This window comes from Haliotis asinina, chromosome 2, assembly GCF_037392515.1.
Source record: "Haliotis asinina isolate JCU_RB_2024 chromosome 2, JCU_Hal_asi_v2, whole genome shotgun sequence".
NCBI lineage: Eukaryota > Metazoa > Mollusca > Gastropoda > Lepetellida > Haliotidae > Haliotis > Haliotis asinina.
In genome coordinates, this window is record NC_090281.1 from 75,454,781 (window position 1) to 75,474,207 (window position 19,427).

At 39.6% G+C, this 19,427-nt stretch overlaps 2 protein-coding genes across 2 annotated transcripts; both read left to right on the top strand.

Moving 5' to 3' along the window:
* Positions 1 to 228: 228 nt before the first annotated feature.
* On the top strand, positions 229 to 4,303 carry LOC137272873 (uncharacterized). The gene is made up of 4 exons (XM_067805287.1): positions 229 to 360; positions 2,156 to 2,267; positions 2,814 to 2,972; positions 3,583 to 4,303. Exons 1-4 carry the CDS (start codon positions 297 to 299, stop codon positions 3,662 to 3,664), a joined length of 417 nt encoding a protein of 138 aa, XP_067661388.1. The 5' UTR covers positions 229 to 296; the 3' UTR covers positions 3,665 to 4,303.
* Positions 4,304 to 14,674: 10,371 nt separating this feature from the next.
* On the top strand, positions 14,675 to 19,142 carry LOC137272022 (uncharacterized). Its single transcript, XM_067804395.1, has 4 exons — positions 14,675 to 14,726; positions 15,266 to 15,365; positions 17,836 to 17,990; positions 19,027 to 19,142. The coding sequence occupies exons 1-4, from the start codon at positions 14,675 to 14,677 to the stop codon at positions 19,140 to 19,142; spliced, it is 423 nt and encodes a 140-aa protein (XP_067660496.1).
* The last annotated feature ends 285 nt before the right edge of the window (positions 19,143 to 19,427 follow it).

Below are 19,427 nucleotides of genomic sequence, written 5' to 3' on the forward strand. Positions count from 1 at the left end.
GCCAATGCGTCACAAGAGCAACCACATCTGCCAAAGCATATTAATACATTGTTGACAGCGGTTGTTTATAATAAATTACTGCAGAAGCAAACCTTTGTCAGCCAACAAAAGTAATGCAGTGTATTGTGTGCCACGGACGATGTTACCAATAGTACGACAAAGATCCTTGTGATGCTTGCTCAGGCATGTTTGACAGATTGCTGTAGTCACCACCTGATAATCAAAGATATCATACCCATAATCAATATGACAAATATTCAACGTTGCGTTCTCCACAGGCAAGAATCTCTCTGACTATGTTGTTGTTCTGTATGGGGCGAACCTCTGCTGTGGTCATCTTGGTTTTGCTGCCCATTGTGGGTAAGAACTGCTATCTGTGGTGTCCCGATATACGTTGTATTTTACGTGTGTGAAGAAACATGCCTTTGAATGATCAAAATGTAGATGCTCACTGTTCAAGTGAGACAGACGGACCTATGTTTGAAATAACATGACATTTGGATACATTGAGTAAATAGTGATATCCGTATTATTTGAGAAATTATGTGGTTCATTTGCGCTAGTAAGTCATATGCATGTCTCGTTTGTTTGTTTGCTTATTTTCCGCGTTCTCACAATTGTTTTTCTAAATGATCATCTTTCAACCTGACGATCCAGTGACAGACATCATGAGCAGACGCATTGTCACACACAATATATTTACAGACACGCGGGCAAACACAGAGACACTGATTTACACAAAGAGACACATAGATACATTCAAAGAGGATAGATACAATCGGACATACACACATACAAACACATATTCATGAAGATAATACTGATACATATACTCTGACACACACACAGGCTTTATCTCTCTCCTCTCTCTCTCCCTCACACACACATACAAATCCCAGAAATACATGGCTGGCAGTTTCGTGTAGCATTACAGGCCTCTGTGCACACGCACATACATACACAGCTCGACCAGGTCAAAGGAGGTCAGAGATCACGCCGCAAACGCCGCAACAGCAACTCAGCAGAGTTATTTCCCTTAGTAGACCAGCAGCAATCATATTCAGCAAATCTTCTGTGTGTCTGTCTACATACACGCAAAAGTAACATGAGTCAAGTATAAAGAATATATCATATAATTTTCAGTATTAAAAACACGAAATACAAACAGGCACACAGGGTCAGATAGACAAAAACAATCAGGAGACATTTCATTGGCAACCAAGACTGATGACAGTAAGTTTTCGAAAGGTAAAGGGGATCTCACTGGTGTTGACTGGTAATCTGTCGATCTTGTCGAGTGGTGGTGACCCACAGACGACACCTCCGAGGAAGGTCATCTGTTGTCTGCGTTGCGTCGAAATGCCGTGCAACATTTTGAACAGACAATCCAGCTTTTAAACGTCCAATAGTTTGGTTTCCGTCTATTTGAGTTCAACGTGGCGTTGTTGAAATAGGCGTGATACACCCACGTTTTGTACAGTCTTGTACCTACTAATGGTTGTGACAATTCGCGCATGCTCGATTTCACGAGAAGTGTGTAGATGACACCCATATGTACATTGGTATTGGGCGTCTTGGAGATTCCTTCTGTTGATGTGTTTTACTCGGGCCTTCCAAAACACAGCAAAAGTAATAATTATTGATAACACCATCAGGCTTCACTATAGGCAAAAAACTCATATCAGTTTAGGGCTTTTTTTCGTGTTCGGATAAAAAACAAACCCCAAACAAACCCCCCAAAACTTGTGTTTGTAATTCGTGTGAGTATATATATTAACTAAGAATAGTGATGGTCATAATCATGTCATTATTTGGATTATATGTCTTTACATGTCTGAACGTCCTGACGCGTACATGGGATATGGGCTAACCTCGTCATTCAGGCGTTCGTTGTCACGCCGACGGCCAGGGTTCGATACCACACATTGGTATGATGTGTGAAGCCCATTTCTGGTGTCCCCCCAACGTGATATTGCTGGAATATTGCTGAATACTAAACCTATCCCCTCCCTCTTCATTAACATAGTCTACTGTATTCTGTTTGAGATCGGTACCTTCCCGGTTTCAAAGCGTTGAGCCAGGGAACCAGGCTAAGTGACGGTGACCTTTGTACATATGTGTTCTGGTAATTATTTCCGTGTCGTGACTGTTGTAGACAGCCTGGAGAGATGTATTTCGCACAGTGGAGAGAACGTCATCTCTCGCGTTTGCGACAGCTGTTGCGGCTTCGGGAGGAATAAAATGTGTTGCAGCGACAAGATGACGAGGTAGAAGCGTGTTCTCTTGCCATGTTGACGTAGAATCTGTTACTTAGCGACAGGCTTAACACATGATACTTTACAATCACAACTCACACCTGTGGGCTTCAAAAAGTAAAATGTGCAAGTTCTTGTGGGTTTGTCAAGATCAGTCTACTCCACTGTATAAGTGGCGGTAGGATAGCATAGTAGTTAAATAGTTTGCTCGTGACGCCGATCGAAGACCCGGGTTCGATTCCACACAGGGTTACAATGTGTGAAGCCCATTACTGCTGCCCCAAGTCGAGATAGATAATGCTGGAACATTGCTAACAGCGGCGTGAAAAGAAAGTCACTCACTCATGCAATCTAGTCAAGTGTTCACCTGCAACAATTCGGGACCGTGTGGTCAAAACATGGCATTGTATTTGACATATTTTGTCACAGATACGTCACATTTCGAAATGCCCTCCACACGTTACAACATAACTGTTTGAAAGCTTTACTGAGGCCTTGAATATTGTAACATTGATAAACTTGATCAGTATTATCATGGGTGCATTTTATCTCCCACAGACACATCAGTGCTACCTCAGTAATGATCGGTTGTATCACGGGGTTTGCCACCATCGGGCTTGCATGTGCAGGTCTGTATGTCACATGTGTGCTGCCTAGGAAACACCGGGTCCGCACAGATTCTTGCCCCGCTAGTCCGACGGAAAACCATTCTGCTAGGTAGGTTTCATAATTATATTCTGACCAGCAACTGAGTGAGTTTAGTTTCACACCGCACTCACCAATATCCCAGCTACATGGCGGCGGTCTGTAAATAATCAAACCTGGACCAGACAATCCAGTGATCAACAGCATGAGCATCGATCTGCACAACTGGGAACTCATGACATGTGTCAACCAAGTCAGCGAGCCTGACCACCCGATCCCGTTAGTCGCCTTCTACGCCAAGTGTGGGATGCTGAAGACCTATTCAACCCCTGGACCGTCACGGGTCCTGACCAGCAAAATGTTAGACTCACTAGTGTAAATGTATCCACTCTATTCAGTCAACTGTTCTAAACTAGATTTGACAAAATAATCCAGACTGTGCAAAGGTGTTGTTTATGCATGAACAGATTTATTGTAAAACAAATTCGTAATGTTGAAAAGATTAGTTACGAGAAATTCAACCTATACCTTCCGATCAAAGTTGATGGGATTTACTCTGCATTTTAGAAGTATGAATATGCCTAGTTTGAATTCATATCCTGAAATATTTATTGCTATGACAATTTTTTTACTAGATCAAGACATAAGTTTTCAAATGTACTATTACATTATCACTTTTCAGAAGTTCGTGCGGACCAATTGAAGCGTCTCGATTCCCTCCCGCCGGCTCATGGCAAAATCCATCCTTCAGTTCATGGGTGTAAAGGTCGCCTTAGTGGACCAACACACGTTGCACTGGATCACCGGGCCACCAGCCTTACCGCCATATCCTTTGCTTTGTATACCGTCTACTGACCCCGTACAGAATCCTCTCTCCTTTCAGCTAACACCGGGATGGCGAAATTCGAGGCCAGATCTTTGCTTATTGTGATTACCGTTCCCCCTCGGACTGAGAAAAGGCAGGGTAACTTCTTAGAGAATAATGATCTTTATAATTTAAAAGCGCATGTTGGCGAGGATTAGTGAAATATAATACCAAAGAACACGCAAGTCAAACACAGTCTTGCAATTTTAATTCTCAAGTTCATTTACTACTACGTCCTGTAATTTGAAACAGTATTTCATTACAATATCAAACTGCACAAAACACTGAGTTTTCTTAATTTTTTTTCTGCTTAAGTATTCGTCTTTAACTTTCGTCAAGTCAAAGGGCAGGGAACAAAAATTAAAAGGCAGCGCCCTCCAGACTGAGGTTCGTGGGATCACTAGTGATGTTATTGTCTGGCATAGTTTTTCTCGACTTAATATCTCATCATTACAAATGCAACAATACTGAGGGTATTTCTTTAAGCCTGAAAGAAAGAAAGAAACAAACAAATAAATAAATAAATATATAAGTGTTATCCTGTTCATACTTTATTCAGTAGAATGTGTATTTCAGAGTGAATGCTTGTCTCCAGCTTACTAAACTGCTGGAAAATGGAACTTGAAAACTGAATCACCAAAACCCAGAAACCGAAGTATGAGTCACATTAACAAAATCAGGCAATGTAACTACTTTTCAGCCGATCCGAATTTTCTTGTGTGAAAATGAAAAGAGGCAAAACAAACAACTATGGTTGCACTAAATTCCAATTTCTTGTTTCATAGAGAATGGTACTTACAGATTGATTTTAATTTCAAAATTTTAAAACAAATCTGATGTCGAAGTTGAGGTATCAGGTCGTCATCAATGACGTCTCAGACTGCCCCTGTGTGAAGAGATCGTACGATGATTCCTCTGGCTCAAAGGTTTAACCTTGTATGTATTCTTTGCGCATACTACATGTATTTGTATGTCGTGAAATAAGATTGATATAATTTCAAGTCCGTACCAGACATCACGTTTTGAGATGTCCACAATTTCCGTTTGTCAGAGCAGGTTGATCTTCCATAAATCATCTGTTTTCCAAAATAACAGAATGTAGGACCTAATAGCAGCACAAGAAGGCAAAAAATCTAGCCAATTCAGCCATTGGAAGTCAACAAACGACAATGTTATAAAATTTCGTCTGAAACAGCTTGCTTTCTTGCCTGCAGGTAGACTGGAGGACCAGAACACCGTCAATAATGCAAGATTTAAGTAAATCATAATGCTTATGCTGAAATGGTCATTGTGACAGTATTTATATCGGGGATTACATTTTCTTAGTAAATTACAAATTCTAGTCCTTCTCGTAAGAAGCGACTAACGGGATCGGGTGGTCAGACTCGCTGACTTTGACACATGGCATCGGTTCCCAATTCACAGATCGATGCTCGTACGTGCTGTTGATCACTGGATTGCCTGGTCCAGGCTTGATTATTTACATACCGCCGCAACATTGCTGTAATATTGGTGAGTGCGGCGTAAAACTACTCTCACTCACTCACAAATTTCAGCCGCCATTGGGGTTGAGTCTAATCCAGGATTCACAGTGAGAATGAGAGATCTAGTCGTAGCTCACGAGGACAACAATCTACCCCACTCAGCCATTGGAAGCCAGCAAACGACAATGTTACAAACACATGACATTCTAGAATTTTCGCTGAAGCAGAGATGGGACGGTTCAAGCAGGATAAAGGACCAAAACACTTTCAATAATAAGAATGAAGATTTTTTATGGATATCAACTTCTTTATATGAGAACACAACGTTTCGGAGTTAATGCTTACGCCTTCATCAGGTGATTGAGAATGGGGTACAGAGCTATATTTATATGTACAGGCAAAACAATAACAAAGTAACAAGTGGAATGAATTAACGAAAGCTGGAAGCCAGTATAAACAAGCACTGATAGGAAGCAGACAGTTATGATAACAATGATGCAAGTCAATGGTGATACATTACGCATGATTGGATGATGTTTACATAATACATGATAGGGGACATGATTACATGAGGGTTGATGAGCATGTTTACATTAGGGTTGATGATGTACAAACACAAGTAGGTAAGGATGTACACGGGTAGATTGGCTATACATGAATTACATAGGTAGAATGCACACAGATAGATGAGATTAATTTATCAATAAGTCCCAGGCACTTGGTAGGTACACTCCTTGGTCGCGACTGGGTAAGATGTGTTCTTATTGGTCAGTCTCATGTGCTTCCTGAGGTGACCTCTTTCTAGGGTTTGTTAGTCTCTGTATTGGAATGTAACGAGTAATTACTTAGATTGTTTTCAGATACTAAACTTATACTAAACAATTTATACTTCAGTAGAGACACACCGTTCGGATATGATGGCCTATGTGGCACAGACGTATAAAAATACAATGAAAGCACTCAAATATTACAAATTTGAGTTAAAATATTTGAAACCATTTGAATATTAATATCATCTTATTGATTACATTTTCAAAGGTATGAAAGGTACTAAAGGGTAATATTTCCTTACTGTCATATTGAGTATGATATATATATATATGGAGCAAATATATCCAAAAAAGCCGTTGCAAGTTTAGAATAGCTCATTTCTAAAAGTGGTTAAAAGTGAAAACGCCAGGGCTTTGATTTACGCAGAAACTATTTGTCTAGAAAGGAAGAAAGTCTCAAAATCTCTTTCATTCTGTAGAATATGTCCATTTCAGAGACTAGTTGCTCGTCTAAGATTTCCTACACTGTCCCTAATATTCCGGACAGTAGCAAGCAATTACAATATGCGGGATTAAGAGATGACTCGAATTATTTTGACAAACAGTGCATACATTGGAATACCATTTTCAGGTAACTGTGAGGAAGAATTTACAGATACGATCAAAAGGAGGCCAAAAACATTAAAATGGACATGACCGATCCACATATTACGAAAATAGTATTTAGTGGCTGTCTTTAAACAAAATGTTGCCTAGAATAAATCAGTGAACGATGCCTGATATTGAGTTAACATTTTGCGTTGTCTTTAGACATTAATTTGCCTAGAATCATTCAGTGAACTATGCCACATATTGGGCTAGTATTTTGTGTCTGTCTTTAAACATTATATTGCCTAGAATCATTAAGTGAACGATGCCAAAGATTGGGTGGATAGCATTTTGTCACTGAAACATATGTTGAGTAGAATCATTCAATATAATCCACAATACTGGATGGCTAATATGTTAATATCCGTCAAACGGTCAAGTGGACAAGACCTTTCCCTAGTTGGCTAACTTGCGCCAAACCCTGTTCCGGCATGACACCAATTAGTGTAAATCAGTATCAACTGAAACAGTTTCATTCCGAGGATCCCATGAAGTGGAATAATGCTTGAAACGTGGATAAAAAAGTTATTAAACATACTGAATAACAAACATTATAAGTTTGGATGTGACATTTTTTCTGATAAAACTTTAAAAACAATCCTGAGAGCAAATGGGAGAGGTGGCAGCAACTAGAATGAGTCCAATTCCAGAGGATGTATATACAAAATTTCTTGTAATTGTGGAAGCAGCTACATTGAAGAAACTTGTCGGCCTTTCAACGTTAGATGAAAAGAACAGAAAACTTCAGATGAAAAATATGACTTTAAATCTGCACTCTCAGAACACATTGTTAAAAATCAAAATCACTCTGTCAACACTCTCAAACCTTGCAAATTGGCGCCCAACGTCAATGATTGGCTGAAACGAAAACGTCATTAGAAGATTAGTACAGGAGATCAACAGAGATCTAAGGATTTACCTCCCTAGTGCCTGGTGCATCAGCAAAACACCGTAGTAAAGAGACCGAAAAGGGCACTCATGGATGAACAATAACTTCTATGTACTGTTAATAGTATTACTTACATGCTATACATGCAATACATTTATCAAAAAATCTTTGTACATGTCCAAACTTACAATTGGTTTAATAATGATCTGTCATTTCTAATTTAATCCAACAACACTACTATATATACAAAATAAGATGTATTCATTCTATGAATCATGTTACTTGTAATCATTCACTAATAATTCTATTATGTTGTCATAGCATTACTGTTAGCTACTGGTTTCATGTTGTCATAGTATTGTGACGTCATAAGCATTGTGAGGTCATGGACAGAGTTAACAGTTAGCCTTACTGTTCAGTTCAGCACAACCTGATGAGAGGGCTAGGATAAGCCCCGAAACGTCGTTAAAATAAACTCAAGAAGTTGCTAACCACAAAAATTTGTCCTGTAACACTGAAACAAGTTTTCTAATTATCTCGATGTCGTTTGCGTTTGTGAGAAAAATGAACAAAACATATCTTGATTTTGGAACATCTGTGTGTATTGAGGCTGCTGTTCTTTGATCTGTATGGATGGCAGATTAGAAGTTGATGAATGATAAGAAAACTTGCCATCCACAAAGTATTGTACTTTTTTTGCCGTCCCTTGTTTGTATGAAACTGGAGACTTAAATGGAAGTTTGAATAAAATAGTGTCCGTAAACCCAAAACAAACTCATATAAAGATGTGACAGACTGACAATGGTGTAAATTATTCTGATTTCCGTGTCATGAACCTTGTCGTAAAACCATACTCACTCATACACTAGTTTCCATGTGTTGACTGGATCGGAAGAAGAGGCTTGCATCCGGTCTTTGTCAGTAATATAATTTTTTTATATGCGTTTCAAGCAGCCGATACCCCCATGTACAGACAATCTGAGAATCGTGTACATTTTCCAGCAGTCACAAATGATCAATATGGGAGTACATCACATATGATAAATATGGGATTACATCTGAATCTAAAAATACACGTTGAACAAATATCACATTGTGGAGACTCGGGTTGAAACCCATTTCTGGAGCCTCTCGTCGTGATCTGGCTGGAATACTGACAAAAGCGGCATAAAACTAAACTCAGTCACTGATGTACGGTGCAGCTTCGTGTGTATTTAGGAGATAAACATCATGTGTTGGCCAATTTCCGGGTGTTATTGAGTATTTGAAGCACGGGAATGCATTTGGAACCGACGGCGTCAGCCGGAGGTTTCAAATGAAATATTCCCGCGCTTCAAATACTCAATAACACCCGGAAATTGGCCAACACATGATGTTTATCGACATTGTAAACACAAAAGTAAACCAAAGGGGTTTTACTGTCTGCACTCGTTTACATCGAATACGGACACAGCAGTGAAGTGTCATCAGTTGGCCGTTTCAGCTGGTTCTCATGGTAGCATCTGGAGTTGCTCATTTGTGACGTCATTCTAACTTTACGTCACAATATGAATTGAATGACGTCACCACTGTTGATGACACAACAAAACAATTGTTTTCGTGTCAATACGCGGTGAATAGTCTTTCAGTTTCCGGGAATCTAATACCATTTAATCATGTTTTTCAACCAATCAGATTACAGAACACAGTAACTTTTGGTTTACAATTAAGAATTAGAACATTTGAGAAGGGCGACCAAACAGAAAAAAACATCATTTGGTGCCATCAACGTATTATTCCCCTGGGTTGATAGTAAAGTACTTATTCCATGGCATAACTACGACAGTGTTGCTATTACATTAGCAAACGACCTAACGATATGATTGTCCTCCTTGCGTGCCAGTGCATGACGATAATGAGTGAGTGAGTTAGTAAGTGTAGTTTGACGGCGGGGACTCCATCAGTGGGCCTCTCACATTGTACCATGTACGGAGTCGAAACAAGGCGTGACTAGTGAACGCTTTAATCACTAGGCTACCACTATCGCCATTGTTTCTATGCACATGAACACCTGTTTAAAATATAGTTTTTGTTTCCAATACGTTGAATAAAAACATACAGAAAAAAATGTATACACGTGGGTTTGTGGGTTAAATAGAGATATAATAAATTAAACATCAATGTCAGCAGTGATATGTTTTAGTTAAATAGTTATTCAGGATTAAATATTAGGATAAAGGAAACCATATGGCTGAAAAGCTTACAAAATAATTATTTCTTCCGGACATGAATTTTTCAGTGGTGAAATGTCCTTAAGTAATTATCAATTGCTGTTTTTTATAAGCAAATGTATATACACCTCTTTGCAGAGAAGTTTATATGATTCAGTAATGGCTCTTGCCTAAAATGCCAAATCAAATCAAATATTTTTGTCAAATGAAGTTCCTGAATGCGTTCTGTAATTCAAGTTTCTTCCAGAACGCTTTGGTTTCATCACATTCCCAATATGCATGGCATAAAATCTCACAAGAATAAAAAAGAACACATTATAGTGTCAACAATTTTAACAATTCTGTGCAGAGATTTATGTTGAAAAGCTAACAGTTTCAAAGCTCTTAAGTTCTTTGAGAAATCATGTTCCAATCAACATCAATGCAATGAAATAATGTTTCCAATTTTGGAAAATATTTTCAGATAATAATTTATCACAGAATAAACTTATACCTTTTATACAGGTGGACACTTTATCCTGCAAAATATGCACAAATAGCAGTTACTGGACAGGTGTATTTATGTGCAGCACATGGCGGTAAGTGAACAGATACAATTTAGTCTGGGACAGTGAAGACATACAGACCTCAATGCACTGAAGACATTTTCTCCTTACACACCATGCAATGATAACATGAGATACCAATACACAGTAGTATACAGAGTAGGTGTTTTGGATCAGGCCTGAGTGTTGATTTCATCTGTGGAGGACCAAGTTTGGACCACGTCCAAAATCCCCTCTGTTTAAGAAATGCTTATTATCTTATAGCGCCGATCGTGTCACTATGGCAGTAGGTTATATTGACCTCAGCGTAATATGTACAGTGTCGACTTTCGAGATCCTCACCGTGTGTAAGTTAACCTTTAACTCTCTGTTTCGTGCGTATCGGGTATTACAGGAGCCTTTGGATCTCTAGAGTACTTTGAGTTTCGCCAACCCCCAACCCCCCAAAATCTGGATCATTGTTCGAACTTTTTTGTGCTCCAACATTTCAATCTCCTTTAGCATTATACATCATCAGGTGTGGAACCGTTGCCCGACACGTAAACAAGAGATAAAAAAACTACATTCAAGAGAAAATTACTCTGCACCGGTACCGTGTTCTCCCAACGAAGTCAACGGCCCCTTTCTGGAGAGTTTACGTGCCATAAATGCAAAATGTGATGTGTACGATACATCGTAGAACGGGAAAGATAATGTGACAGTGCACAATTTATCTTTGTATTCTTCATATTTGTATATTTATTGTATGTATGTATTTTGTATATGTTTGCCACTTATATCTTTCCTGTGAGTTCACATTCATTTTGAAGAGCTGCAATTTTGAAATGTCACATTAATTAGCCTTCATGTCATGGTTCAAACTGATGTAACGCACCTGGCAAGAATAATTAACACAGACCATATACCATTGAACATGTCACTCTTAAAACTCAAGCTATTGTTTATTGCACCAGTAAATGTCTTAATGACACGTGGTATAGACATCCAGATCACAACTGCAATAAATCCAGTCTAATTAACCCCAAGCTAATTAGCCCCAACTACTGTTGTCATCAGTAGGAAGTTGTAAAACAAACCGTAATTAAGTCAGTGTAATAATCCTGTCACGGTCACGTGACTACCCTTCCAAAAATTCATTTCGGCTTGTTCGGTCAGTAACCAACAGTAAAAATATCCGATCTTGGTCAACCAATCAAAATTGTAATTAAAACACCGATTGTACCTGTTTGGCCAATCACAAAAGAATTCCATCATTGATCAGTGGTGTTTCGGCTATAAAAAGAGGTCAGTGATTTCTTGTCTACACACTTGACCTCACAATAAATGTTGAAACATCTCCCTGACTGATCATTGACTTACGGAATTCTACATTCTATTTTAGGTAAGCTTTCTTGTGCAACTCTGATATTATATTATTTAATGCCATGACTAAAATGTTTTATTTATGAATAGAAAGTGGCAATATCATGTAATAGTGTCTTTGCATGAACATCGTCATGCATAATGTCAAAGTCGTTACTGACTATGTAATATTGTCTTTGCATGACCATCGTCATGCATAATATCTCAGTCGTTATTTGAACATGTAAGTGAACTAGATGTGCTGTCATGGATTAGTTGTGCCTGTGTTGCATGTATGTATGGACACATTAGATGTACTTTGCATCATCATTGTGTTAATAGTGAACTAAAGTGAATATTTGGTTAAATAGCAAATATCATTTATATATGCTTACATAACGACAGCTGAGGCACAATTGAGATATGTGTTAAAAGGATTTGTATGAATATGCTTTCCCATTATGATTAGTATTTGATGTTATGTTGAAAAAGGAAATGTTATAATTGTTACAGATTTACGCTCGACCATTTGAGACGCTAATTCTTCATCAAAATGTGTATATTCGATTATTGTTTAAATATATTTTATGTATATCTATTTATGTATTACACACTTGACCTCACAATAAATATTGAAACATCTCCCTGACTGATCATTGACTTACGGAATTCTACATTCTATTTAAGCTATAAGCTGGTTACCCCACACGAACCAGCTGACAATAATCCTCGTCCAAACAGGACATGTTCAATATGAACTCGTATTATTCTAGTCTCTCATCTATTATCAAGACTCGCCATCCTAAAACAAAGATAATACTGTCACGAGTTTATCATGTATTATCAAGACTCGCCATGCTAAAACACAGATAATACAATCTCTAGTCTCTCATCTATTATCAAGACTCGCCATCCTAAAACACAGATAATACAGTCTGTAGTCTTTCATCTATTATCAAGACTCGCCATCATAAAACACAGATAATACTGTCACGAGTTTATCATGTATTATCAAGACTCGCCATCCTAAATCAGATAATACAGTCTCTAGTCTCTCATCTATTATCAAGACTCGCCATCCTAAAACACAGATAATACAGTCTCTAGTCTCTCATCTATTATCAAGACTCGCCATCTTAAACACAGATAATACAGTCTCTAGTCTCTCATCTATTATCAAGATTCGCCATCATAAAACACAGATAACGTATTATAAAGACCCGTTAGCCTAAGTTTCTGAATTACGAAACTTGAACATGTGATTACAAATACAGGTCGACCCAACAAGGGAAGATGCACACACACGAGCATCACTCGACACGTCAGATGTACAATCTGAAAACAGAAATCATGTTAATATTTAGCATTTTGTAGCACTCAAACATTTATAGAAATTGTAATACTAACACTGCCGTTGTGATTAACGAGAGAGGAGACCTACTGTCACACACCACTTGATATACCCCTAATTCACCCGGAGTAATTACCTCCCATTACCATTGCATACCACTAAGGAGAAAGTAGTTTCTCTTTTATTTACAATACATTCAACCGAGACAAACATTATGTCTTATAGAGCCAAACTTACATTAACAAATGTGAAACAATAACCTCGTTAATCATACGCTTAGTCCCTCCTGCATAAACGTACATGTATTTGTTCCCCTTAGCCTTGCTTACAAGACATGTAAGTAGTGACTGTGCTCATCCGTAAATGTCAACACATCATGCAGACAACATCAAACATGCGTCGACATTGTACCGACGCCATTTTATTTATTGCATACCCTAGAACGTCCATGTACATCTCAGCAAAGACCCAAACAGCTAATAGATGCGCAAAGGGAAACAAATCCTGCTTCACTGCCCTTTGTACAACAAACGCATGCAAAGTAATGTCATGTCTTCCCTTGGAAACAACACGGGAATATATCGTACGCGCTGAAAGAGGAAACTGGGATGCTTCGGTTACCACGCAGCTTCTCGAGGATAAGACTGAAGATATAAGCGACAAAGACATCTTCCCCCGTTTGACTGAAATGGGTTTTACATGGTCACTTTGATAAGCAGTGCAAGAAAAAACGAACATGGTCCAACCAGTACTGCACAGTTTACACACTTTCATGGACATTGTAGATGGATCTTATTTATGTTCTTGAATCGTGTCAACGGAGGCGGCGACAATCTGCTATATTCAGTACTGGATTGTTTGGTCCACGTTATATAGCTGAAATGTTACGGTGCTCCAGATCAAACAAACAACAAACAAGCACACAAAATTAAATGAGTGTATCATCTTTGAGTGAGCGAGGTTTATGGCAATATTCGCCGCGTATAGCAATATTCCAGCAATATCGGCGGGGGACACCAAAAATGGGCTTCACACATTGTACACATATGGGGAATCGCACCCGGGCCTTCGGTGTGACAAGCGAGCGTTTAACCATTAGGCTACCCTACGGCCTATCACCCTTGAACAATGATGAAACAGTTACATGTGCAAAATGTTATAAGGATGGAAGGACGTGACTTCAACTTCTCGTTCATTAGAAATCGTCACTGAGTAATATCGGATATAAATGTTTTGCATGGTATGGTAGGTGGGGCTTATCTTATCGAAGATTAACAGCACGTAGGCTTGCTCCCGACAGTAAACTGCGTAGTTAGTTTATGACGATTAACTAAACCTGTGTTACGCAATAACTTTCAGCATAACTGTCCCCAATAACTTTACTGTGATAAATATAGGTTTAGCTCGTGCCCAAGTCTTGTCAAATTGTCTTGCAAAAAATGTTTGCACAAAACACACATATGAACCAATCAACTAAAATAGTATACTTGAAACTCCAACATTGTGCAATGTATTCCGAATTGTGTTTTCTCCAAGATTCGAAATGTGCAGTCACAAATTTCCTTGCGATATCTTTCCCTCCATGGAAACGCAGATACGTCAGACGAACAGAACCTACAAGGGTCGTGTTATCAGCAAACTGACTCATTTGGCCTGTCGTCAGAGTTCAAAATGGCCGCGAATACTCTGTTGTCCTCATGGATTTTACTTAGCTGTATTACAGGTATGGCAAAACGCTATTTATCTGCTCATTTCGGGTATAAACGGTAAATGAAATGTTCAAAGTGCAGAATTATATACTTTCATGAATGTGGTTTACTGGATTTGAGTGTGATTCACAATCTACCTGTTGGACAACTAATATCATAATCAACGTTATGACACAAACTCTCACTTACTAATTACCGTTATGTCAAAGTATCATTATGGGTTGGTTGCAAATTTGATTATTTGCTGAGAGAAAGTCTCATTGCACCTGTAGTCAAGTACACTTTGATTCACTATGATCCCATATAGCACACTAACGAGGGAGGTTACCTAAAGACGAAATTTTTGTGATTTTATCTGTTGGCAGGTACACTTTGATTCAGTGAGAGATCCAATATGGCATATTAACGACGAAGACAGCAAAACTAGACGTCATAATTCTGATTGTGCTTGTTGTCAGGTACACTTTGATTTAGTGAGAAATCCAATATGGCGTACAAACGAAGGGGATTGCAACACGTAATGATGTCAGTATTCTTTGTTTATGTTCCTCAGGTGCACTATCTGAAACTTGCTATGGGGAGTTCGAGTCACTCACCTGTATTTTCGGATGTTGTGAGGACGCATTATATATTTACTGTTGTTTGAGTAACGGGTAAGTAATGAGAAACGTTATGTGTGCGTGTGTGCCCTCATGTGTTTGACGACCTTTTGAAAGGGCACCTCAGTTGTATTACGATCTGTCAGTGTCGGTATTTTAGACGTCTAGCATTGTTACGGTAACAATGATCATCGTATTGTTGTTGACATCCAAGTGAAAAGGATGGAACTCTGCCCAACAACGAAGTCGGCTGTGCCAAACCAACTATTGGTTGACCGAATGAAATATTGCTGTATACTGAGCTTCACACCAAAACAACAATTATTAGTTCCAACAGAATCCCGATCATTGTTTACTCAGCTGATCATATGATAAAGGAAATAGATGTTTTTGTTCAAAATAGGTTATCGTCTGTCAACTTTGAAAAGTAGAAAACAGTTCAGGAAATGTTAGGTAGATCAAGGTTCGAGGGTATGTCAGTAAGTTTTGTGCCTTGCATAGAAAAACACAAAGTATTGGTATGAACCACATTTATGTTTCAACATAGTCCCCTTGTGAGTAAAGACACTTGTTCCATCTTTTCTGCCAGTCGCTGATGCCGTAGAAGGCGCCATTTTGGTCCTCAAACCAAGCCTCAGTAGCAGTAATAAGCTCATTATCATCTTGAAATCTACGACCACGCAAGTGTTTCTTGAGATTTGGGAACAGATGGTAATCACTTGGTGCCAGGTCTGGAGAGTAGGGGGGATGCGGCAAGATTTCGTACCCGCATTCCTGGATAGCAGCGGCTGCAAACGCGAGAGGTGTGTACTGGAGCATTGTCTTGATGTAGAAGAATACCACGTCTGATCTTGCCCCGGCGCTTCTCCTTGATTGACTGTCGCACTTGCCTCAACAAGTTAGCGTAATATTCCCCATTCATTGTTCTTCTTTTTGGTAAGTAATCTATGTGGATGGCGCCTTTGCCATCCCAGAAGACTGTCGCCATTACCTTCTGCACTGATCTGGAGGTTTTGAACTTTTTGGTCCTGGTAGAAGTGACATGTTTCCGTTCCATGGATTCTTGTTTGCTCTCAGGATCATAGTGGTGGATCCAGGTTTCATCACAGGTTACTAGCCTAAAGTGAAAATCTTCTGGATTCTTGTTGTATCTGGTTAGCATGGAGTTGCTTATGGCGACCCTTGTTTGCTTCATTTCATCTGTAAGCATTCTTGACATCCATCATGCTTACACCTTAGACAAGACGAGATGTTCATGAAGAATTGTCTCGATGGATCCGAGTGAAATGCCTGTGGTCTCCTCTAACTCAAGGAGTGTGATTTGACGATTTTCCAGCACACGTCTATGCACTCTGACAATGTTTTCCTGACTAGTGCTTGTTGGTGGTCATCTTCAAGACTCTCGTTGCCATGCTTAAATTCATTGACCCATCGTTTGATGGTAGCAGATGAAGGGGAATGCTTCCTATAAACTGCTGAAAGCCTTTCTTCAATGTTCTTCGCCGAGTTTCCTTCAGGAACTAAAAAAAACTTACTTACTGCTCTATACTCAATTTTCTTCATTTTCACTGCCGTTTGGGGGGTCTCTTTCTGTCAATGTGAGCTGTTCAATAACTTGTGAGAGTAGGATACCAAAACTTATATATCACATCAGCTACACCCCAAGGTTCAATGTCGTACCATAGGCTGTGACACCAGGGTATGAAAAGTGCTCAAGGCTCAAAACTTTTTGACATCCCCTCGTACTTAGGCAGATCGTTGACAGGTTTCTTTTCCTTCCAAGGAACAAGTTTTTATTCATAAAGTCGAATGCTTCATTATTGATTGACCAACTTCCAGACAGCTGATAAAACAATCAGTAGAAACCCGTTCTCGTGGGTTTAGACAAAGTGGTAAATGTTTGACAGTTGTATCACTTCTAAGTGTCCTCATATGTAAAGCTGAGAGGTCGTCTTATGACTGAAGGTCTGTTCGAAGAATGTATAAGGGTCGGTAGAAAACGTAGTAGGGCTCACCTAGAAACCGATATAAATACAACTGTGTTTAGGCTGTATAGTCTTACATATACAGTCTCAAGCCAAAACGTCTCGCTATGTTCCTGCCGCCTGCCGATCCCCATTTCGATTGACTTTTTATCTTGTATGCTGGGATACAATTCTGGGATGCAATGCTGAGGTATAATGCTATGACACAAAGTTGGCATGCAATCCTTTGATTCAATGCTGGCCATGCTCTTCTGGGATACAATGCTGGTCATACAGTTCTGGGGCACGCTGAAGGTGCTGTGTTCGATTCCTCACACTGGTACAATCACCAGCATCATCGTTTTTATTATCAGCAGTGTAGTAGCTCAGTGGTTAAAGCGTTCATTCTTCACCCCAAAGACCCGGATTCGATGTCCTGCATGGACACAATGTGTAAAGGCCCTTTTCTGGTGTCCCCCACGCCGATGTGATATTGCTGAATATTGCCAGAAGCGTCGCAAAACGCACTCACTCACTCACTCATTTTATTTTCATTTCAGAGCCGGCATTGGTATCATCTGCGCATGCCTGGCAGTTGTCCTGAGCTGCATAGGAGCATGCTGTCGACATGCTCACAGGCAAAATGTCCTAAGACAGGCCACTGTGATGCAAAACACTCAGGCCGCTTCCGTTGCAGTGGTTACAAACTCCGCAAGTATGGGTACTTTCCACGAATCTATGCTCCTTTGTTAAACATTCGATAGAGGCTTGTTGTTTAGAGAGTTTGACATCAGAAAACCTTGGGTTCGAATCCCAGATTTACTATGCTATAATCTTTGGTTTATAGGCACCAGACTTATGTTCACTGGGTTATCTACGTGTATGTCGTATAACGTCGCTAACCTTCGCATCACTTTGCACTCCCATATAGCTGTTCCCGTCGTGATGTAACTAATTTACTTTCCACAGGACCCGTGAAGGTCCGGGGTAGAATATGCCTTCAGCAACCAATGCTTGCCATAAAATAAGACTTTGCTTGTCGTAAGAGGCGACTAACGGGGTCTGGATTCTGCAGATCGATGCTCATGTTGTTGATCACTTGATTGTTTGGTCCATATAGCTGGAAAGTTGCTGAGTGCGGTGTAAAACTAAACTCACTCACTCACTACTGTTCAAAGTGAGTGAGTGAGTGAACGACCGACCACCTGAGTGAGTGAGTTAGTTAATGACCGAGCGGTTGAGTGAGTGAAAGACCGAGGGTTTGATTAATTGAGTGAGTCACCGATTGAGTTATATCACGGAATGTCAGAACAATACAGGGGAAAAGCACCAAGTGATAAGCGTCTCTGACTTTATCCGCCTTGGGGAAACCAAGAAGCCAGGTATGCTGTTGGAACCTCGAAACCTTAACAAGACAAACTGGGATTCGACCCGACGACAATAGATTTCTGGAGTGTCTTGAACAATGAATTGCTCTCTTGGACGGCATCCAGTGCTCCCGCATAATACCAACTTTAAAGTAAAATGATTTGGGAACTTCAAACTTAGATCTGTCAGATAAAGGAATTCAAATCAAGGTTGATTCATATATTTCAGAAATTAAGGTTGATTCATATATTTCAGAAATTAAGGTTAATTCCCCTACCTGATCTTATGTAAGATAAAGGAAACAATGGCATTATCGTAATTCATAAAATATATTCTCAAACAAAATTCTCATATGAAACCTGTATAAATTTGACTATTTGCAGATCAGGGCGCCTACGGTAACCAACCGATGCAACAATTTGCTCCTCCCCCCTACCCGGGGCCCCAAACAACGCCACCCTACCCGGTTACCCCTGCAGCCCATCCCCCGAAGTACTGACACATCGTTGAGGAGTGAAAGTAGGGAATCCCCTTGACTGAAGGAAGCAGGGTGTCAAGTACATGTTCATTGCATATAATCATGACACAGCGTGCTCTATAATAGCTGGGGGTGGGAGGAGGGCGGTGGGTGGGGGTGGGGGTGTGCTGTGGGGTGGGTGTACAGTATGCACAGAATGTAATATTTGACACGTGTATTAAATGTTTTGTTGAACGAATGGAGGGATCCATATTCATCATGCTGTTAATTTTATGGATCTGAGAGCTATCTGATTGACATGTACGT